General features: G+C 44.3%; 1 protein-coding gene across 1 annotated transcript in view; it reads right to left on the reverse strand.

Moving 5' to 3' along the window:
• CPS1 (carbamoyl-phosphate synthase 1, mitochondrial) overlaps positions 1–21,520 on the reverse strand; it is a gene marked incomplete at its 5' end in the record, with an annotated part of 60,984 nt that extends 39,464 nt beyond the window's left edge. The window contains 8 exons of the mRNA XM_009079838.1: positions 8,136–8,254; positions 12,655–12,831; positions 14,936–15,134; positions 16,218–16,428; positions 16,826–16,970; positions 19,486–19,614; positions 20,377–20,534; positions 21,331–21,520. Coding sequence (XP_009078086.1) covers positions 8,136–8,254; positions 12,655–12,831; positions 14,936–15,134; positions 16,218–16,428; positions 16,826–16,970; positions 19,486–19,614; positions 20,377–20,534; positions 21,331–21,520 — 1,328 coding nt within the window. The remainder of the gene's footprint in view (positions 1–8,135; positions 8,255–12,654; positions 12,832–14,935; positions 15,135–16,217; positions 16,429–16,825; positions 16,971–19,485; positions 19,615–20,376; positions 20,535–21,330) is intronic.
• Between the last annotated feature and the right edge of the window lie 2,461 nt (positions 21,521–23,981).

Raw genomic sequence — 23,981 nt, forward strand, 5'->3', positions numbered from 1 at the left:
TGGAGCTTCCCAGGTTTTGGATATCCCAAAATAAGACCCACTTTGCAACACCACAGTACATTAAAACCTGTGGTTCCCATACACAAACACCACCACAAACTCCTCTGCTTCTCCTCAGCCCTTTCTGCTCACAGCTCAGAGGCAGGACCTCTTGCATAAACCACGAACACCAGAACTGAAGGCATGGATGGGTGTTTTACAGGAGCAAACAAACCAAAATCCATCAACTCACTGGCAAAACTGATGCTAGCCATCGCTGGCAGTTAGGGACACAGCCACATCAGATTTCTCTCCTAGACTCTGCATTCCTAGGTACGAGTGAGCAGACCTGATGACCCCAAGAAAATGAGCCTGTTTCAGTACCGTTTACTCCCCTGCCCTCCCTCCCTTCTGCCTCAGGAACACACAGAGCTGGCTGTCATTTGATTACTGACAGAGACAGCAAATTGCCTTCATTTGCAGCTTGTTTCCATTGCATTTTTTGTCTCTCATTATAGCCATATCATTCACTGTCACCCCCCAGCAGGGTGGGTACAATAGATGCAGTGATTATTTGGCGACATGATTCATTTGCCTTGGGCTAGCAGTTTAAATTAGGTTAAAACACTTATTAATCCGTGAGAAAAGGTAACTGGGTTTGTACAGGACAACCAGGGTGCAAGAGAAAAGCCGAGTCCCAAAAAGGGGAAATGGAACCATGCATTTTTACATGCATTTTTTTTCCTCTGCTACTCCCAAGGCATAATAGGGAAAAGATAAGAGATGCAGCTTTCAATGGGGCTAGTAAGAAAAATGCAGTGGGAACCTGCGTTCAAGCAGCACCTAGAAAGGAAGGATTTTCTCATTTTTCACTGCCATGGAGGCAGCTTAATAGAAACACACGCAGCTCACCACGAGGCAGGACAGGTTAGAACTGATGGCCCAGCCCTGGCGATGTCACAGTTTTGCCATTTTATATTGTCACAGAAAACGGGCAAGAGTCAAACACACAGTAGTGCTGCTTTCCAAGCACCTGAAACCAGAACCTGCCACCAGATGAGAAACTGCCAAAAGCCTCTGAGACAGCTCCCAGGGATTTGGAGGCACAATCAGAAGAAGGGGCAGGCAGAGGAAGGCAGCAGAACTGTTCCACCATGTTTAAAGGGAACTGGATCAGAGAACTGCAAATCCTCTGCACTGCTGTGGAAATTGGGCTGCCTCTCTGCATGCACTGGACACACATCTTCATAACTGAGTAACTTCCATTGACTGATAAGGGCAATTTTTAGCATTTATATCTCAGCTTTCATGGAAATAATATAAAGAAACATGCAAACAGGACGGTAGGGTGATGTTTATCTTGTAGACAGCAAAACTGAAGTACACACAGGTTGAGGGGTGATGATTTTTGAGATCCAGCATTCCCATTGCCTTTGCTCAAAGACAGCCCTGTAGACTTGCTTAAGACACTAAAGACAGCAGGAGCAGAATCAGGCTGATCTCTTTGAAGGTTTGGATGCAAATAACCCTTCCAGCTCACCAGAAACCCAGCAGTAAAAAGAGAAGACAAAAACTCTCATTTCTGGCTATTCCCAAACACGTGACCCAGTCCTACATCAGTGCCTCCCACTTTTCCCTGGAGCATCACTTACTTTTCCAACACAGAGGAAAAAGTGTTCTTTTAGAACAATTCAATTGTGAAACAAGGGAAGATTAAGTGGCTATGATTTCAGACTTCTATAATGCTCCTTTTCCCTAATTTTTGCCTTTGCAAAATGACAGTCAGGACTTTCAGAGCTTCACGCCCAGACAATTAGACTTTTGCACGCTGCCATAATCATTAAGTGGCTGTTCAATTCCTCAGACAGCTGAAGTCCTCTGCACATTTTCCAGTTTATAAACAACATGAGCCTTTCCCCAACCTTGCTTGTGACTCCGTTTCAGCTTCCAGTGTTGATTTGTTGTTGCTTTTAGTTTGAAATTGCACCCTGTCATCTTTGAACTCCTTCCATGCACTTCTTCAATACCACACAATAAAAGGAAATAGAATGAATTCCCCTTAATGAGGAAATTTTCACCTGGCATAGAGGACCTGCAGAAATCTATTAACTGACTGGAGGAAGGCTGGCAGCATTGCAATTATCAGGAGAGCCTGCTCACTTCAGCAGGGCTCTCTCTTCCGCTTGACCAGCTTTCAACTGATCCACCAGTTTAGGTGTCATGCTACATAAAGGAGCCAGCAGAAAGCTTGTCTCCCAAATCAGGTTCTACTTCATTTTTGGTATCACAGAATCTTCAGAGTTGGAAGGGAACCACAAGGATCATCAAGTCCAACTCTTGGCCCTACACAGGGTATCTCCAAGAATCATACCATGTGCCTGACAGCATTGTCCAAATGCTTCTTGAATTCTGTCAAGCTTGGGGCTCTGGGGAGCCTGTTTCAGTGCCTAATCACCCTCTGGGTGAAGAAACTTTTGCTAATCTCTAACCTAAACCTACCCTGATAACTTCAGGCCATTCCCTTGGGTCCCATCACTGATTGCCAGAGAGATTTTAGGTTTATGCCCATCCATCTATTACTTAGGTGCATATAACAGGTCTTGATCAAAAGGATCAGGAATGTTTAGTGAACAGAGGGCCAAAGCAAGAGCTGGGAGCATTTGGGACACAACTACTGCCTGTAGCACCTGTCCTGTAAGCACACAGGGTCACCCTTGCAGGTCACCTCTGCCTTATTTCAGCAGCTACACATGTGGCTTGGATATGCACAGAAGAGCTCTTCCTGAAAGTTTTGAATTTGTCTCCTCTGAAGTCTGGAGGGATTTAAGCCCAGACTAAACTTTAAGCCCAGTTTCACCGTGGCAAGCAAGGAGCTCTGGAAGCAAAATGCCTTATGCCCAGTCCTGGAAGAGCTCCTTTCTCATTAGTCATAGGCCTGGAGGGTTTCGAAAGCCTGCTGATTTCAGGCTGGATTATGCACAAAGATATATTCTTTCTCCTTTCCCCTGTCCTGCTCTGCTTCAAGGCTCCTAGTGGCTTTCTTGATTACTCCTGATCTTTTACAAGATTTTGAACATGCTACAATTAAAATAACCAGACTGGTGTATAAATTCTCTCCCTGCTTCTCATCTCAAGCAGACAGATTGTTACCAGTTTTCCCCTCCTGAGCTGCTCACAAGATGACTGACAAAAAGCTGTCAAAGGAGTGTTTAGGGAAGCAGGAGCTGTAAACCAACAAATCTCACTCACTGAACAACTGTCACTCTAGTGCTCTGCACCTTTAACATTCTGGTCTCCGGGCTAATAAATCTCAATGTGGACATCTTGATTGAAGTAACATGAACCTCATACTGTGCCCCAAGACCTGAATGACCCACTCACAGGATTAAGTGATGCACTGAAGTAGCAGCTTACACCAAAACACAGCCAAGAAATGGCTCATAGATGCTTCCTCAAAGCCTGTTTTCTATCCCTGGTAAAAGACAGCTTTGAGGTCTCTGCTAGGGTGCCATGGCACAGACTTCCCTGCTCCTGGTATTGTACCTTTTGGTTACAGAGATTCCCCAATGGCTTTTTAAGGCATTGCCTACATATCCTCTGTATCAAGGAAAACATGCATATTGTGTTTTTACAAATGTACAGACACTCTGAAAGAAAGTACAGCTGTGAAATTACTACCAATGGCTCTGTAAGACAAATAGAAAGTATCTTATGTCAGATCCACACAAAGCACAAAACCCCGTGCTGAACAGCTAGCTGCTTGTGTTATATTCTACTCATGTACTGCATTCCTAACTCATTTCTGTGTCTTCCCTGCCCCACAGTTCACAAAGAAGGCAAAAGTAATCTCTCCAGTAAGCTAGAAGCAAGTGCTACAAATATGTCAGTGACAGCTCTTCAAACAGCATAAATCAGCACAGCCTCATTTAACATCCCTGGACCTGCTCTGCTTGATGCCCACACAAGATCTGACTGACGTGCTCTGACCTGTCCCACAAGCACATGGGTCAGCAGAAAAAGTGCTGCTGAGAACAGCGGGTGTGCAGCAACCTCTGTGGAAGAGCACAGGTTATTGATGGCCTGTCTGAGCTTCCCTCCCTTGCACTGCTTCCCAGTTACCTGCTGGTGCCAGGTTTTCATTCTTGCACCTATATTTCTGTGGCTACTCCACCACAGGCATGTTTTGAAAACAAGTCATGCTCCAAGCCAGCAGCTTTCCAAAGCACACCTTTCACGGACCCAAGGACATGAGCGCTGAAAAGGAATTTGCAATAAGCAACTTCTTCCATGGGCCACTGAGCAGCGTACCCAGCTACAAGTGCTGGGCTGAAGTGGGTCTGCACCCTCTCATTTTTGTCAGCTTTCCCCTCTATTAACCTGTGTCTTTTTAGGAATGACAAGAGCAATACTCAGGACTGCACTTACCCCTCTCAGGCAAACCACAGGCCAAGAGGTGTTTTCACTCAACACCCACCGAGCAAGGACATATTCTCCTCCAAAACAAAGCTCTAAAGCATAAAGTTATCAAAATATGATTGGTGCCATCATTGCCCACTGCTACCAGGCTGGCTAGTTTGGCATCTGTCAAAAGGATTATCTGCTGCTTTCATTAAGGTTAATTTGAAGAGCTGAGATCTAAGAAGGCAGAGTACAGTCCCTGCAGAACCAGACTCTCTTTGGAGATTTTGGGCAAGCTCACCATCTCTGTGCTTTGCTCCTCAAAATGGTGGTTTGTCCTGCTCCTCTTTTCTCACTTTACCTCTCCTTGCATACAGCCAGAATTCTCAGGGATCACAAAATCAGGAACAGGAAAGAATAGCTATGACCATATGTAAACAGATCTTCACTGCAACTGGTCAAGGAACAGACAAAAATTCCAAAAGAAGTCTTCCCTTGCACCCAGGCCACCAGTGTCTTGAGTTAAGTACATCCTAGATGTTATTTTCAAGTCTGGGCTTCAGCTGTGCTCTTGGGGACGATGACATTAGTGGACCCTGTTTCAAATCTGACTCACTGTAGACTTGCTCCGTAACCTGGCCTTAAAGTCACATCTCACTCTTCAGTGCCTCAGACAGCTAGACATAATTCTGTCCAAATTTCCATCTCCTTCTTGAGCTGTCAGTGAGATGAATAGCCATGGGATCACTCCAGGCCCTTCCCCTCCATTTTCTCTCACAGGACCTGCAAGGCCAAATCTAGGGAAAGAAAAAAAAATGCACTGCCACTGCTCCATACACCATCACTTACTCATGAACTGACAGCATGGGATGGTGCTTGCTCTTTCTGTGTGCCTATGTATACGTGGTTTTATTTGTGTGTGTGCATGTGTGTGGTGGAGAAGGTTGTAGTCAAAATTATACTCCAGGCATGAAGGTAATTGGTTGAACAACAACAAAAAAACCCACAATGTAAGTTTCCACTTAAAATGAAAAATATGTAGGTCACAGGAGAAACAGCAGAGGCACATGTTTGACATGTCTGTGATATTACTTGATATTCTCACAAGTACTCTCCAAATGGCTTTCTTTTCCCACTTCAACTCAGGCCATTTGCTTTCCTGCAGCCACATCACATAACCTGAAACAACTCCTCCATCCTACAGGGCCCAGAGGCAGAGTCAAATAGAAACATTTCTGCAGCACAACAAAGTCATACACTCTCACCAGCACCAGGTCCAATCTTCTTTGGAAAGAAGTTTGCTGGGACAAAATTAAATAGGAGGGTTTCCTTCCCAGTCACTACTGTCTCTGCAAATGGCTGTCCTTGACCCTACACCACAGAGAATGCACAAACATTCATAGGTCACAAAGTTTCCCCCCATTCCATTGCATTCCCCACATGTGTGCAAACAAACTCCTTGCATATATCATTGAAGCTTTCTGTTCACCTCTGAATCACTCACTACCCATGGTGAGGATGCAAGGCAGCATGTGGTGTGTGAAAGCTGCTTGCTGAACTGCTCACAAAGGCCTCCACCTGCCTCTGATCCCCCTTCCCCATCTGTCTGACATACCCACTTGTTCTAGCTCTAAATTTCCTCTTGGCAGAGACCATCTCCTTGTTGCTAGTCTCTACAACAGCTCTGCAGGGCCCAAATCAAGACTCTTGGCAGAGATACTACTCCAACTGCATCACTACAAAGAAACCCCAAACCAATTCAGAGACAGAAAGGAAGGGATGGATTCATCTGAACAGCTTGTAACCAGCTACAATGCCCAGGAATAGGGCAACTGCTTCTGGTTCTGGTAACTTTATTTCAACAACAGAAAGATTTAAAGCAATGACAGTGTCACAGTTGATTCTTTTCAATTGGAAATTATCCTGTAGCACAGGTAGAACTCATGCCAGGCATGCCAGGGACTGGAAACAGCTGGCTGCAGGAAGAGCACATGTGTGCCAAGTCTCATTTGCATCACTCAATTAGCTTTCCCTCGGCTATTTCAGAGATATGTTTCCTGATGTGCCTCACTAGTCTCTTAGTTCAGGTCAGAAGTGTTTTTCCCTAACTCTTTGCCTTTGTGCCAATGTGCCTTCAATGTAATGCAGCCAGACAGTCCATCCCCTCCCTCCAGTGCAGCCTGGGAGGTAGGACAGTTTCCTTGGAAGGGTGTGAGCAATAATAGTGGAGTGAAAATCTGCACTGATAAGTGAATGAGGCTAGGGTAATTTATGCCACCTGCAATCTGAGTTGAATTTCCTGAATTCCACTTGAATCCCACTTTCAAGGGGCACAAGACTGCTTGTGTCTGATACAAATGCAAGGCTGGATACTGCACAAGGGCTCTCTGTAGCAGGCTGCCTGTATAGCCTGCTGCCTAGTCACCAGAAGGATGAAAAACTATGTGGGTTGGTACCAGCTACTGATCACAGTGCTAGTAATATAATCACCTGCCACCCACTGCAGAGAAAGGCAAAGCAACCTCAGTGATATTGGATGGTACAGCACGATTAGCCTCTGTGGAGTGATCTTGGATTTATACCATCTGAGGATGGGGCCAACCTCTGGGGTCCCAAGTGTCTCATTCCAGGGCATGCCACTCCAACAGTGAGGAACTCAAACTGATTCTGGATATGCTGTTTTTCTTCCTCAGGAGCTGCACATATATTTTTAAGGGGCTAGAGACAAATGTAAAGTGACATGGATGTTAGAGGGCAAAAACTTGTGCAGCCAGACAATAGATTTCTACAAACAATCAAGGTACTCCTTCTCTCCGACATCTCCCTCCAAATTCATTTTTGTTTAGCTCCAGATCCAGCTTGTTCCGGGGGGCCAGGGATGAGCAAGAGCTGCTCAATTAAAACCGTGCAGGTGGTCAGAGAAGCAGAGATGATGGCAGGTGAGCTAACGAGCACCTCGGAGATGTACTGGCTCTGGTGCGTTCCCAGTGCCATCATGTGGTGACACGTGTGAGCACAACGGGTACCAGAGGCAGAGAAGCCGCCGATACACAGCCAATAACTCAGCCAGGAGGTTCTCCAGCCTCATAAACCATGAAGGAAAAGCTCAAGTCAGCAAGAGGCTGAACTGAAATACAACCCAACGCTTTAATTTAGTGCTATCTTTCTTGCTTGCTTTCACATGGTCTTTTTTCTTGAAGAAAGAAGAAGATTTATATTTAAATATGTCTGGAACTGTAGATGTTTGAAAGTGCACTACAAAAGCAACACATACTGCATGATCACAGCACGGCAGAAAAGCTTAAAAATCAATAGGCCAGGCTGGAAATAAAATGCAGTGTATGTAACCCTCAGGTGTAGTACGTCAGGACAAGTCCTGTGTCGAGTTTGAAGGCTAACTCTGTTCTAGGTACGTGAGTGTAGCCTGCTGTTACTCATTGCAGGCCATCCACATTCCCAGCCTTAGCCTCAGAGATACAGTGAGGATTTTCCAAAATAAACCGGAACTTCCGTAATCCCTGAGAACAGGCAAGATGCCTAAATACTCAAAGGAGTTATTTCAACAAAAAGACTGTGCTCAGAAATTTATGCTGACCAGGTGAGGCAGTGAACTGGTGTTTAAGACAACACTGCTTTACTCCAAGCACTGGAATAAAATTCTCAGCATTGACTGCATCTGTGCTTACTATAGGTTTTCCAGCAGAAGGATTCCCAGAAAGACTGTTGTGTTCTAGGACAAGGTTGTTGGCTTTTTTTACCTGTTCACTTCCTTCAGGATCTTCTCCATGTTCACAATGCTGCGCATCTTATACAGGAACCACTTGTCAATGGCTGTGAGTTTGTGAATGACATCCACGGGGACTTCGTTATCCAAGGCCTGCCAGAAACAGGACAGCACCAAACAGCTCCTTTAATACATGCTGCACAAACACAGACTTAGATTGCAAATGGGTAGCAGCAACTGTATAGCATAAAGACATAAAAAGCTCTGTAGACTAAGCTGGACAAATCAAAGGTTCATCTACCTCACAACCTTGTCTCCTGCAGCAACAGAAACTGTGCCCCCCAAGCAGTGTAGGGAGGCACCAGCCACTCCTGCCTGTGCTTTGTTCCCAAAAGCTGGCTTTGGTTTATGTGAGAGAGAGGTAATTTTCTTTGTACATAGCCAGCAGCCAGACAAAGTGATGGCAACACAGCTGGGCAGTCACTGAGTATGTGCCTTAGGGAGGCACATGCAACCTGCAGTGCAGACTTCTCCATCTGCACCTATTGCCACTCAAATTGCCTAAATCTCACACCCACCACCACCATCCTAGCTGAAAATGTTAAACAGGAAGGTCCAGATTCTCAGCTGTGAAGGAACTCTTTGCTTTGGAGCACAAATCTTGATTACCCTTGAAATACAGGCCTGAACCAAAGCAGGTGGTTTTGAAATCCTCTGAAGCAAGGGAAAGTCCAGACCTGGGTAACACTTCACAGCTACAGCATAAGTCTAGCTTATCTCACTCTATCTCAGGTTAATGTCAAGATCATTCAAATTTCCCTGCATTACTGCCTGGGGTTATTTATGGGTTTTTTTAAATCAAACTATTTGCAACCATGGGGTAAAAAGGAACCCCACCGAGGTATTATTCATAAGACAATGGAATACAAGACACCATAGTATTAAAAGAACACCTCAGAGGAATATGCCAGAGAGCCCCTCAGTATGACAGATCTTCTAGCAATGATATTTCTTGGGTCTCACCAGCGGTGTATAGTTACAACTCTCCTGATAAAACAACTATAATTGACCATAATGATAATGCCAGCACGGTATCTTTGCTGAGCTGAAGTAATCAGGCTCATTAACTTACTACCACGCTGAAGTGTTTTCTTGCGGGGCAGCAGCCCTGGAACAAAGCCAGAGCAATGCCACTGAACAAAACTCCAGCACCAATGCAGGAATGAGCTTGGCCCACTGCACGCCAGCACTATTCTTCTGAGTTATCAGGCTTGGGCTCTGTGTTGTACTGTCTCCACATGCTTCAGCACTGCTATCTGGAGACTTTGTGCCAGCTGAGAGAAATGCACAGGTCACTTCAGGGCTGTGCTCCAAGAAGGCACAACCTGCACAGACAAGGGATGGGTGGCAGCTCTCGCATCCAGCACAGGAAATTACTGACACCACCTTCTGCCCTTTCTAAAGGATTCCCAGGCAGCTTACCTGGGTCTCCCTCTCACAATTATCCTCTTGTTCTGAGAGGTAATAAGCCGCTGACTGGAATATCCTGTGTGCTCACAAGCAGTGGTGGAAACCTCTAATGCACATTTTGCTCCTGAATCTACCTGCAGCTAGCATTTGGCACCCAGCAACCACTGCTCTTGCCAATGCCTGCAGTAAGAAGTCTGGGGCCCTCACAGCAGTCCCTGGGCACTGGCAATAACAAAGATGGGCTTCTCCCACATTTCTGGGTACACTACTGATACGAGGCAACTGCTAAGGGGTCCCTCCCATTTTGATTCCTTAGTGCTTGGAGGGTAAGGTCACACTGCTACATTAGTGGGATGTGAGCAGGTCCTTCTTCTGTCCATCTGTTTTCACAAAACACTCGCAGACTTGCACGTGTTGAGGATCACCAACCAATGGTCCCTGAGACACATACACACACACACACACACACACACACACACACACGTAGCATGATCACATACCCTTAACCTGCTTAGGACACTTCATTTAAAACTCATGGGGATCTCCAAAGGAAACTGAAAAAACCAAATGCTTTGCCCTCTTTAATCAGAGGAGGGATAGAGCAAACAAACCATCTTCACCCCTGTGGCATGAATATGGAGACTGGGAGGGAAGAATGAGTTTGCAGACATTTCCTGATCCCAAATCACAATGCCACAGGGCCAAATCAGGTTTCAAGGCAGAAAATCCCTGTAGGATTTGATCAGGGCCCTGAATAGCACTCTGATGGCTTTCAAATCTACACTAAGGAGTAGAGTCTAAACACATCACGGAAGCAGGACAAAGGAGCCACAGGAGGACAGTGTGATTTTAGAGCCCTTCTCACCTTCAAGAGTGTTCCATCCAGTAGACACTGGTCCCATGCTGGGTAGCCAAGGGGTTTACAAGACTGCCTTCACACTGAGAGTCAGGGAGCAGACCTGACCTCCAGGCCAAGCAATGGAGGCCAGCTCACCTGCCCATGCTCTCTCCAGGGCCAGCACCCTTGCTCCTTCAGTTCCAGCCTTGCACCTCCCCAAAGAAAGTATTAAGCTGCCTGTGAACAGCAGCAGAAGTGCAAACTACACATCTGTAGTGTGGACAACATGGAGACCAGACTGGTGTGAAACAGAGCATGGATTGAATCCACAGCCTAAGTCTTCCGAGGCCACCTGTGCACAACCTTAAGAAGCACAGAAAAGACACAACACAATCTGAGCATCCCCGCTCACCAGGCTGTTCCATCCTTGCAGCACTCCTCTGGCCAAGGAACAAGTCTCATCTATGTCAGCCTCTCTCCTGGTGCCTTCTTTTACATGACCACAGGGACCGCCTTTACAACAGCAACAGCTCTGAATGGCAGCTGAACTCCCTTCCCTTGCACTTGGACAGTTACTTGTCATCATCCAACAGACAAAGGAGAGGGAAAAAGTTAAAAGCCTTGGGTAGCTGACTACTGGGGCTTGCGGGGGAGGGGAAGACATATACAACAAAGCTCCATCCTGTTCCAAACATAGCTGAGGCTAAGAGGGACTAACTGTTGGGCTTTAAATGTCAGCAAGCTGGAAAGGGATTTCCAGGCAGGCAGCCCCAGCTGCCAGAAGCACCTCTTACTGATACTGCTTGCCTCAGTTATTAATGGGGATGAATTAGTGCACTGTGTTGAGCAGAGGCAGCTCTTTATAGGGAGGGATTAAGACTTTGATCTTGCTTGTTCCAACAGCTCCCAGTGAAAATGCCAGCAGCTGGGAACACCCAGTGTTCAGTGAGACCCAAACTCACCTTCATCTCCCCAGATCCCCTGTGTTAACATGGGGCTAAGATTAACCTTTCATAAAAGCTCTCTGAGCCACTCAGAGAGACAAGAAGCAACATTTTTCTCTCAGTCACAGGAAAAAGCTGTAATAAAGACCAAACACAGCTGCTGAAGGATGAAGACACACACTTCCCCAGCTTGAAAAGCGAGAGTCAACAGCTGGACAAGCCACACATTTATAGAACATCTTGTGCTTTTTGTTCAGGCCATTTATAAGAGGAACAGCTATGTGAAAACCTTTCAACAAACACAGCACAGCCTCAGCTCCCCACACTCATGTGGAGAGGTAATGAGATGTATCTACACATGAGCACAAAGGGCTTAAAGACTCCACCACACAAAGTCAGGGGCACGAAAAAAAAAAGAGTAATTGGGCATTCCCTGCCAGGAAGGTTTGCCATCTTAAAAAACCCAAGCAACAGGTAAGTAGGAGCTATAAAAGACAGCTATCCCATCCTCTTAATAGAGGGTATGGACAGATGGATAAATTAGCTGCAGCAAAACCAAAGTGTGAAACTGCACCTACCTTCTAAAGTAACTAACCAAACATTTACCATGTGATATATACAGGCAAACACTGGGGAGACAAAGGAAGAAATAATTTCACGCCCTAGGTCCCCATGCAATAACACTCCCTGTTACCCAGGCACTTGGGAAGCTGAAGTGATTTGACCAGTGTGACAGGAAGAGGTTAAAAGAATGCTATGGGAAGTTAAGCTTGTTTTGAAGAACAGATTTCTTATCTGTGAAATTTAACATAGAGTTGTGTAGTTCCATCAGTTTCAAGGCCACACAAATGCAACCATTGCAAATAGACAGTGCTCTCACATGCTGCAGCTTGCCATTCTTTATCATCTTTTGTTTCAGTTCTCAAAAGAATCTTTTATCCCTTTGTAATCTGGAAAACTGGCCAACTTTGGCACCTACACTAGTGCAAGTCAGGGCTGAACATCAGCCAATGTTTAGCAAACAAATATAATATGGGACAGAAAAGTGAGCCAGGTCCCCAACAGCACATAGCTACAAACTGGAAGTGTCAGGACACAGGAATACACTTGATGCTGAATGCAATGAGCATTGGCTAAGGCTATACCACGAAAAGGTAAACACATTACCTGAACATGAAAGATGCAGGAAGCATCAGCAAGGATCCTGCACAAGATGGTCCCAGTATGCTTGACAGAGGGAAGCAAGGGTGTGAAGAATACTCAGCCTCTGTCACCTCAGTTGACTGTCTATCTTTCTTTACCTTGGCTATTGCATGTATCCGAGTGCTGGATGGCTCAGAGAGCTCCGTCTGGAGGTCTGTGGTGGTTGGCCAGGCTTTGTTCATAGGCAGATGTGAAGTGAAACCATCTACTGAGGGGTGGCACATTCTCAGGGCCTTCTGGAAGCTCTCCTCAAAAGTGCGCCCGATAGCCATGACCTGTAAGGGAGAGCACTCCCATGTTAGCAGTGGTCAGCTGTGCCTGGCTGTACCCTGAATAACAGAGGAGTGCAAGTTTAAACCATGAAGACAGACATATGGAAAGATGACAGCCTTTGGACTCCTTCTTAACCTAGTCCTGCTGGCTTTAAGACAGATGCCTTGGGAGTCACAATTCCAGGCCTGACTCTGGAAATGTATCAACAGGGAATTCCAGACAAGCGACTCCTTTCTGCTTCTGTCTCCCTATCTGTAAAACACTGGAAGCTGCTGCTCTCCTCTGTAAAGTGCTTTGAAGCACTTTGGTAGAGAGAAGCATTATGCAGCAGCATGGGCATAGTAATATAGAAGGATATTTCTGTTTAACAACCTGTTACAGAAACTCACAGTGGGAATTTTAAGGTTCAGGAGAAATCTGCTACTCTTCCCTTAAATTACATTTAACAGTGACCCTCCCCTGTGAGGGCTCTCTTAAAGGATTACTCCTCCTTGGCAGAGCAGCACTGGGGTTTCCCTCCTTCAGTCTTGACATCACATCTAATAAGCAAACCAGCCTTTCTCTCTGGAAATCTGCGAGGCAACAGAGCCCTTTCTCAAACTTCAACATTTTTATTTCCCAGTGCAGTGAAACCTTAACAGCATAAAAATCTTCTCAAACACAATGTTGAAAAATGTCAAAAGAAAAAATAACATAGTTTTCTCTTTTCTCACAGCTCCAGGCCCACTGCCCAGCACAACAGAGCTCAGGAAAAGCTAGGCCAGGCCAGACTGTTCAATTAATGAAAATGCAGTAGGTGCTGCAGTCTGGCTTCAAGTTCAGGCCTGGGGAGATGACTGTGCCATACTAATAGAGACACAGTGGCAGGAAACACTTTGCTTCAAAGACTCCTTCTCCTACTGACGGCTCCTGCAGACTAACCTGCCTGCTCAGTACCTCCACCAGCTACAAACTGCAACCCTCAAGCTTCTCCATCCCCACTTCAGTTCACACTTCAGCAGCCATAGAGCTGCACCGTTAGGACACCAACTCATCCTGTCTCTCCCTCCTGCCTTTACATGGGGTTCTGGCACTTCTGTGGCATATGAGCACTGAAAAGACTCAGCTTTTCCTTCTGCAAATGTGTATGGCCAGGAAGCATTTACAGCTGATGGTGCCACAAGGCAACTGTATCTAGGAACCCCAGCTCTACAGAACAGTTCCAAAACCCCCAAGCAGAGAGGGTTAATATCAGGAAGCATCAACTCACTGAAAAGAAAAAATCCCACCTCATTGCCACTAAAAGCCAAAACTGCCAATGGATAATCAAATCCTAATTAATCCTTCCAGTTCTGATGAAGGCTTGTTGTCTGGTGACAACAATGATGTTAGGAAGATCTCATATGTCAAAATAATTTAATAAAATAGCTATTTGAAAAGCATTAAGAATGAAAGGCAGCTGAAAAAATACACTTCATTATTTTGCTTTGGTAGCTGATATGTATTTAACTAATTAAGTGGGTGATTTACCCATTCTGTTCCATTTCTCTCCTCTTAAAATGTGGTCTGAAAATGCTGCTATTGTACAGACACCTTAAAATCTGATGTAAGACACTTAATCGGTAGGAGAAGTCAAAACTTCAGAACAAGATTACAGGTTGTATTAGGATTTCAAGAGCAGAAGTAGGCTGAGATCTGACATATGGTTTTAACAGAGAGGACAAATAACTTGGGAACAAACAGAGCTGTGGCTCACGAGCATCACTGAAAATCTTGGAATACAACTCATGAAGTCACACTCTAATTAACCACCACTACAGAACCCCAAACAAAACAATAACTCTGAGAGCCCTGGAGTGAATGTTAAGAATGAAGTCAACCTCAGGTGATCCATAGTGATCTCTTTCCTTAGGAGTCAAACCATTTATCAATCCACACTGTGATATCCAAGATGTCACAGTCCTAACTCATTCAATTAGCTTAATACTGGATAAAAGTAATTTGAGCTGAATAAATATCCTCCAATTCATTAGGTCCTTGAAGACAGATATTCTGAGGGTTTGCAAGAAAGAGAAATGACCTTCCCAAGCGGTGGAATGCAAGAGAAGAAGAGAGTCTTGCACTCACCTCTCCCACACTCTTCATGGAGCTCCCAATCCGGTTGGATGTATGCTGAAAACGGTCCAAATCCCAGCGGGGTATCTTGGTAACAACATAGTCAAGGCTGGGCTCAAAGCAGGCAGAGGTTTTTCCTGTCACCACATTCTTGATTTCTGGCAAGGGAATCCCCAGGGCAATTTTGGCAGCAATGAAGGCTAATGGATACCTGTCACAGAGGAGAAGTAGAGAAGAGTAGGAAGTACTTCACTTTTGCAAATCCCAGGAGTGGATCCAATTAGACAGATGTGAGGTGATTGTCCCTCCTCAACACAACGGAAGGTTACTGTGCTCAAGCACAGCCGGACCCATCCAGCCTCCTACCTCAACACATTGCAGAACCACCTCCCTACATCTGGGACTTGCTTTTTTACCCACAAGGCCTCCACTTTCAGTACCTGTCACACCCACTGTGAGCTCACACTAGCAGATATGTTTTGCTGCACGTCTGTTATCCAGAAAGAAAACAACCAAATGCCCACTGCCCAACATCATGGCTGATCTCCAGCCTGCTATGGCTCTTCAACAACTACAAGAGTTGTTGAGAACTGCAAATTAGAGATTAATTTGTGCCTCTCAACAGCATCTGCAAAGTGCAATTAAGAAGCCAATTTCTAAACAGCCTGCTCTGACCATCCCTATCTTGATTAGTTTATGATTAGCCAACAAAACAAAGGCAGCTAGCAATGCCATTTGCATCAATCTGACAGACAGCTCATTAATAACCGCGTCCTCCGGGTCCCAGAGATGATTTGCAGCTAACATATGGATACAGTGGATGTGCTTTGTAAGGACAGCTATTAGGCTCCTACACACACACCTCCCGGGAGTTTCTCCATTTGTAGTAACAGCATCAGCAGGCTGGAATGGACCTGGAGGGCTCACTAACCCCATCTGCCATCTCCCAGCAGGACTGACTCTCCAAGGGTCAATCCTAGCAGATGCTGACAAGAACTGTTCCTAGAAGCTTCCCATGCAGAAATCTGGACCTTACTGACCTGACCACTCCAGAGTTCTCCCTAACGGCCAGCTTCAGTCTTCCTTGCTGAAAATTCAGCCTATAACTCCATGTTTTAACTGTATGGAGAGCAGATGTAGGAACTCTTCTTCCTTGTAGTTGCCATATAAGTATTTAAATAATACATAGATCCAGAACCCTTACCATAATTCTCTCTTTCTGTTCTGCTCCCCTCAGTTTTTGTTTATTCATTTGTTTGTTCTGTAGTATTTTTGTTTTTTAAAATAATCTTACCCTGTCGCCTTGGAGGCCAAAGCTGAACTTCTCGAGAGCCTGGCGTTAACTTCAATGACATAGTACTCCAGGGAAGTTGGATGCAGAGCAAACTGGATATTACACTCTCCCACAATGCCCAAATGTCGGACAACTTTGATGGCATGGTCCCTCAGCATCTGGAACTCTTCATTAGTGAGTGTCTGGCTTGGAGCCACTACGATAGAATCTCCTGTTTGTCACAAGGTAGCAGAGAAGGGAAATGAGAAGCAGCTTAGCAGCAGTAAGTTCTGGCCACAAAGGTCACTGTCCTTGCTAACCCACTGCTAGTAATGACATCACCACAGACATTGCAACCTGTAGATGCACAGCTGATGAAAAGCATGGATAGTCAGAAGCCCAGAGTTAGAAAAGGTAGGAAATCTTATGGAAAACAGGATCACAGCACAGGGGTAGGTTTAGTCTAACAGTGTCTGTTTCACACCCTATCTGGCTATATTCAAGACCTGAAGAGTATTTCTAGAGCCCACTCAGTCAATCATAAAACTGTCAATAACAGCAGGCAGAACGGCACTGCAGAAAAGAGCCAGTGAGCCGTCTCCAGTGAGACACCCTGTGCCCAAGCCTACCTGTGTGGACTCCCATAGCATCAATGTTTTCCATATTGCAGACAGCAATGCAGTTATCAGCAGCATCTCTCACAACTTCATACTCTATCTCCTTCCAGCCAACGACTGACTTTTCCACCAGAATTTGGTTAGTCATTGCAAATGCCTGGGAATATGTTAGGGAAAATAAACAGTAAAAAACCAAACCCAACCAAACAAAAAAAAACTTTATTAGAACATACTCCATACTTAAGACTACTGTGACTTATCTCCAGACATCCCAGACCAACAGGAAAATGGAAAGATGCAAATAAGTAAAGCTTATAGACTTGATGACAAGCACTTTCTATTTCTCTTCATTTGTTTTTTTTAAAATTGATTCACCTTCATTTGAAAGGCACAGAAAATATATATGTGATATGAAGGGGGAAAAGAGGTAGGGCACATGTGCTTTCAATGGCATATAAATAACAAATAGGAACATAAAAACATCGAAGGCTTCAATCATGCAACAGGCACATGCTTTACGTGGGCAGCCCCAAGGACTTCCATGGAAGAATGCTGCAGAAAGCAAAATGACTGAGTGATGGGGGTGTGGGTGCCAGCAAACACGATGTAATTAATAGTGCTAATAATGCTGCTTATCACTGGCATACTAACCAGAGGCAAGAGCTGTGATTTATTCTTCAACTAATCTTGAAAGCACTTCTCAGCACATGGGGCAAAAAAGAAAAATATAGTTTGTTGGTAAATGAGCATAATCTAAGTGAATAAATGGCCTTAATATTAGCGTATAGAAAACATTAATCAATTCTTGCTTAAAATCCTAGAAAGTAATGGGCACATTATCAATCCATTCTTTAGCAAAGCTTCTTGTTTTAATGCTGCCCATCAATCGAGTCTTCAGTCTGGTCCCCTCTGTCGTTAGCTTGAGCTGATATCCAAATGTTGCCCTTAGCTCAGTTGCCAAAATCACACATAACAATAAAACCTCAAAAAATCTTTGAGGAATGGCACTTCACACCTGGCCTAAGCAGGCACTGAATTTGTGGTGATGCAGCAGGAACACCTAACAATGCTTGTAAACAACCTTCACTGCTCCTGGGTCTGTTGCCTTCTCTCACTCAATGAGCATGCTCAGGAGACATGAACTCCAGGCCAGGTTACCTGAACTAGCTGTGCTAGGAAACACCTAGAGGTGTTCAGTATCTGAATTATAAACTATTAAGACTCCAGTGCCTGAAAAGCCAATTCACTGAATTACTACAGATCACCTCCATAACCGAAAAGAACAGAGTTTCTGCATCCAAATTTGAGTTCATTCAACAAGACTCAAATTGGCTTTCGCTATAAATTTTGAAATATTGATACTGAACTGGGAGGTGCTGTTGACTTTCTGAGGGACAGGAGGCGTCGCAGAGGGATCTAGATCAATTGGAGCATTAGACTATAATTAATGGGATGACATTTAAGGAGTTGAAATGCCAGAGTCTGCACCTAGGACAGAGTAATGGTGGGCACAAGCATAAACTGTGAGAGGAGTGGCTGGGGAGCAGCTCTGCAGACAGGAACCTGGGGATGCTGGTAGGCAGCAGGCTCACTTTCTTAAAAATAACCCCAAGACATGCAGATCAAAACCAGGTCTTCTGACTGATAAACATTTGGATATAAACCTTTCAGACAGCTGCACTCCCAGGGTTTAAGGGGAATTTCTTTCTCTAAACACAGTGCATACGTGAGCTTGGCCAAGCGAAGTGTTTCCAACCCCAGCATCCATCTGTAGGATGGGGTTGCTGCACCCACTGCCTGCTCTGATGTCTGTCAATCCTGTCCCCTGAGCCTCACACAGCTGACACTGCCTGAGCAGTGTGTGTCCAGCGCTGAGCACACTAGACCCAGAGCCTGTTTGCATGACAGCACGAACAAGTCGGTTTCGCACACAGCTCTTGGTGGTATCAGCAGAATCTCTTTCTAGAGGTACATGAAAGATTCAGAGGTTCAGCAAACTGGAAAAAGATAAACCCAAGAATTTTAGAGACCGGTGGCTACAATTTTTTTTCCTGAAATTCTGCATTTTTGCCAAGGAAAAAAAGACTTTGATTTGTTTTCCCCAATTATCTGTTTACTTTTCACATCAAATTCTTGAAGCACAATCCCAGATTTCATACAGAAAAAGAGTTGTCTTCATAGCCAGAGACAGCTGGCATGTGACAAATTATGAAGTGTCATCCTGTTAAATCTCTACATGAGCTTTCAACCTAGCAAAAATACCATCTTGAGACAGAAACACAGCAGAGGTCTAAGCCTCCCAGCCCTTCTGTCCCTGAGACCACATTATCACTTAGTGTTTCAAATGTTACAACTTCCTTGACACTGTTCATGTGCCATTTACTCATGAAAGTAGATGAATATAGTCCAATATGTTTCTTCTCAGATGAAAACTGCTGAAAAACTTGCTCAAGTCATGTCTTGTCATGAATTTAACAGATCTGTCATTCAGCCATTTTCATCAACCAGGTCAGCAGGAGTTATGAAAAGAGGGCAGTGGAAGGAATCAGGACACCTTACAGATAAGATGAAAGGTAGGATATGTCTAATTCCAGCGCCTGTGACTATCAGAAGAGTGTCTAAGAAAATCAGATGTTCAGTTCTATTCCCAGAGCTTGCAATTCCAGGCATACCTTTGTACCAAGGTCCAGCAAACTTTCCTTATCAGAACATATTCCTGATCCCAGACCACCAAGGGCATAGGCAGAGCGTATCATCACTGGGTAGCGAATCTTTTCAGCTGCCTTCAGAGCATCTTCAATCTTAAAGGAGAGGGGAATTACATTTCAGACATAGATAACCATTCAGACGAATAAAGTCTTCAACTCCGGTTACACAGCTAACTGGAAATCCCATCAAGTAAGACACTAAGCTGTCTGAAGATAGAATGAAAATAATAAAAGTTGGCTTTGCAATATTGCTTTGTTCTGCCAAACAGCAGAAAACTGGAACATGCACTCAAGGAGGTGATTCCTGTCCTCAGCTATGTGTGGACTTCCTTGCTGACTTTCCATGGACAATGTCCTTACCTGGTCTGTCTTCAGAGACTTTAGCACAAAATTACTCCTCCAACAGACATCCTGGTTTAAGACTTGTTTTCTCCAAACTCAAACAGACTTTCCACTGAACCAATTTTTTGTTTTCACACACATGTCCCCAAGACAGATTTCAGTACTGCTGATTTGGATGATCTGAACATCAAAGTCTAAACGACTTGTGCAAGATTTACAAAAAGAAAAGTACCCCCTGGACATCTTACATACACTTGTGCTGCAGCAAAGGAGTCACCTAATTTACTTTTCTTGTCAATAGGTAAATTAGCTTAGACTTTCCAAGTGCTTAATTGCATTTTCACTCATTTTAAAACATGGTGACCCAACATCAGTCACTGAGGAGTGCTGATATAAGTGTACGCACTACAGTATCTACAGTTGCATTCAGCTTTCACTCAACAGAACTAGAAGTATTTATAAAGTAACTCAAATGGGCAACAGTAATTTTATCTTGAAAATGATCTGATTTACCGATTCCACTGCAAAGCTAGGAGCAATCTTTTCATTTAGCTCAGTCAGTTTATCGGAAAAAAGCTTTCTATCCTCTGTAGCCATGATGGATTCAACTGATGTACCTAGGACCTTCACACCATACTGCTGCAGGACTCCTTGCTTGAAGAGTTCCACTCCTGCAGAGAAAACAAAGACACAGTTTTGAGGATTGATATTCAATGAAGAATTGTAGAACTATAGAATCACAGAGTGGTTTGGAAGGACCTTAAAGATGATCTCATTCCACCCCCTGCTATGAGTAGGGACACCTTCCACTCGACCAGGCTGCTTAATGCCCCATCCAAACTGGCCTTGAACACTTCCAGGGATGGGACACCTATAAATTCTCTAGGTAACCTGTACCAGTGCCTCAGCACCCTCACAGAGAAGAATTTAGAAAATTTAGAAAGAAGAAAGTATTCAACAAGATGTCTGATAGCTGACAACTTGTCTGGCCTCACCAACAGGTAATTTAATTGTTCTTTGTCAGTATTAGAACTCAGAACCATAACATGAAACTTCCTGTCGAAATCTGGGATATTAGTACAGTTACTGCTTGGCCATCATCTGCAACACAGAGCAAAGCAGCACAGACACATACTGCTGCAAGAAGCTAAATGAAGGGAATTTTCCTTTTGATCTCTGCCTCAAAGTGGTCTGAACATCCCCAATGCGACCATGATAACTAAGATTTAAAGTGAAAAGCAGGACATATGAATTACTTTTAATTATCAAACCCAGCAATTAGATGTTCTGTTCACAGCTTAGCAATGACTCTCTCCCCCACTGTCAGTAGTTCTGCCTGCATCCCTCAGTAACCCAGGCAACGTATGATGCACCTGGAGGCCACTTTCTCTGGTCCTGTCCTTTGTTACCTGGTGAGACCCCTGAGCCTGCTCGCATTGAGTGCCAAGGCACCTGTACCCCACTCACCACAGTTGAGAGCAGTCTGGCCACCCATGCCCAGAATTAATCCGTCGGGACGCTCTGCCTTGATGACCTCTACAACAAACTGCGGAGTGATGGGGAGGAAGTAGACAGCATCAGCCTGCTTTAAGCCAGTCTCATTGGTCTGCACTGAAGCAATATTTGGGTTCATGAGGACAATTTTCACATTTTCTTCCTGAAAAATGAAAATCTGCATTAAAAACAGGCATATGTGGGGGAGGAAAAGTTAACAGCAGCAGCAAGGAGGGTTTAACAAACAATCTATCAACAGCAGAATTAAAAGAGCCTCATTCCTTATGTACTGTCCCATAAGACATTCCTGGTCTCTCCTACTGGCTGAGCTACCAGTAATTCTTTACTTTTGTGCCTCTGCCTGTCTGTGAATCTAGAGGGAATGGAGATTTGCACCTGATTCAGAAGTTTGGTAGAAATTGCTTAACACATCTAGGAGTTACACAGAGGAGACAGGAACAAACTCCAGCACAATCATGTCTGTCTTGTTGTAAGTCAGACTAAAAGTGCCAAGGCAAAACCTTGAATCAAACCCCAATCTTTTCCTGCCAAGCAGTAGATCTTTGATCATGGGTATCCAGGTGGCTCTCAGACTTTTGTATCAACTAGTAACAGTAACAAAAATACATTTTTTTGCTTTGACTTTCCTTAGAGACACTTTTAATTTTCCTGCTGTTACCACTTTACAAATTCTTATTTGATATTGCACGTACTAAAAGACAAACGCTGCCTCTGTATGCAAGACAAAGGTTAGCCAAAACTTTACACTGCTTTTTCTCTGTCACAGATGAGAAACTGAGATAGAGTGATGATAACATTTATCTGTTTCCTGCTATACTAATGGGAGTTTTGCCACTATTCTGGCTACAGGCAGTTTGCTCATTAATAGAAAAGTCTGAGTCAGAGCTGGGTAGATCAACTCTCCTCACTATTGAAATATTAGTGTGTAATGAGGAAGCCAACCGAGTTTTGCTAATAATGATGAGTGTGGCCAAACTTAAAAACCCCATGTCAACCATATGCAGATACAGAACAATGTGTTGCTGCTTTGTTGAAAAGGTGGAGTGGAAAGTGCAAAGGGAAATTATTTTTACAAGAAATCATTCTAATCTCCATCGACTTCTTGTAAGGCAATAAACTTCTACAAACAAACAAGCTATTTGCAAATGATGCTAATTAGAGACGCAAAATACATTTCAAGAGAAAGATTTGTTGTATGGAAGTTGTGGAGGTTAAGGAACAATAACTCACAATAAAAACAGGAACAGTGACAGCACTTAAAATAGAGAAGAAAGAAACAAGCAGATTAAGTCAGCCATCCTTCAAGAAAATGCTCTGGAAGTGTTGCTGGGACCAGTATAGAAATTGCTATTTTTCCCCAGTTCACAATAGGCATGGCAATGCCATAGGATTTTTCTCTGTTTGTTTAAAATTTGTGATTGTTTGACTCACTGGTTTAGGAGAATAAAGAAGTAGCTCACCTGGAGCAGTGGGATTCTCACTCAGAGCTCTGAGTGCTCAGTTCAAGGGCTGAATAACATTTCTTCTCCTTCCTTTGAAAATTTAAAATACTGCCTGAAAGACTGGCTATAAATTTCTGCTGAACTTTTTTCCCCTCAGCGAAAAGTTGGATTTTTATTCACTGAAGCACACTTTCCTCAGAAATGTGTAGAACAGGGAGCTGGAGTGAGTCCAGAGAAGAGCAACGAGGCTGGTGAAGGGACTCAAGCACAAGTGCTTTGAGGAGAGGCTGAGGGAACTGGGGGTGTTTAGCCTGGAGAAGAGGAGGCTCAGGGGAGACCTTATCACCCTCTACAACTCCCTGAAAGGAGGTTGGAGTCAGGTGGGGGTTGGTCTCTTCTCCCAGGCAACCAGCAGGAGGACAAGAGGGCACAGACTCAAGCTCTGCCAGGGGAGGTTTAGGTTGGATATTAGGAAGAGATTTTTTTTATGGAGAAAGTAATCAGGCATTGGAATGGGCTACCCAGGGAGGTGGTGGAGGTTTTCAAGATGAGACTAGATGTGGCACTTAGTGCCATGGTCTAGTAACAACAGTGAGGTTGGACTTGATGATCTTTGAGGTCTCTTCCAACCCGGTTGATTCTATGATTCTGTGAAAGAAGAGAAAATCCTATATTTTGAATTTAGACAAATGACCACAAACTGGGTAGTTTTCATGGTGGTGATGAGGGAAGAGAATAGATCTCTGAAAAAACATTCTCCTCTAATAAATGTATTAAAAAATTCATAGCTGTATTTTTGTTGAAATGAATGGGGGATGGAAAGGTTTGTCACTTTCCAAGTGGAATCACTTCCAAGGTGGAGTATCTGCACATCTCAGCTATTTCTTCCCCGCTTATCTGGGACAAGGTGTCTTAAGGACTAGCCAGCAGTGGTGAGGAGGATAATTAATGAGAGAATTAATGCTCCCTGTGCTGAGAGACACGTTTCACTGATATCACATCCTCTGGCTTAGTGATTTGGGATGCTGGATTTGAATCTGCTTGGTGTTTGCCCTTGCAACCCTTCAACTTCTGCCTTTTACCTTTTCATAAAGACACAGCACTCTGTGCACATCTATCCTGGTTGGAGACCTGACAGAATCACAGAATCAGCCAGGTTGG

This window comes from Acanthisitta chloris, unplaced genomic scaffold (assembly GCF_000695815.1).
Source record: "Acanthisitta chloris isolate BGI_N310 unplaced genomic scaffold, ASM69581v1 scaffold18688, whole genome shotgun sequence".
In the NCBI taxonomy this organism is placed as follows: domain Eukaryota; kingdom Metazoa; phylum Chordata; class Aves; order Passeriformes; family Acanthisittidae; genus Acanthisitta; species Acanthisitta chloris.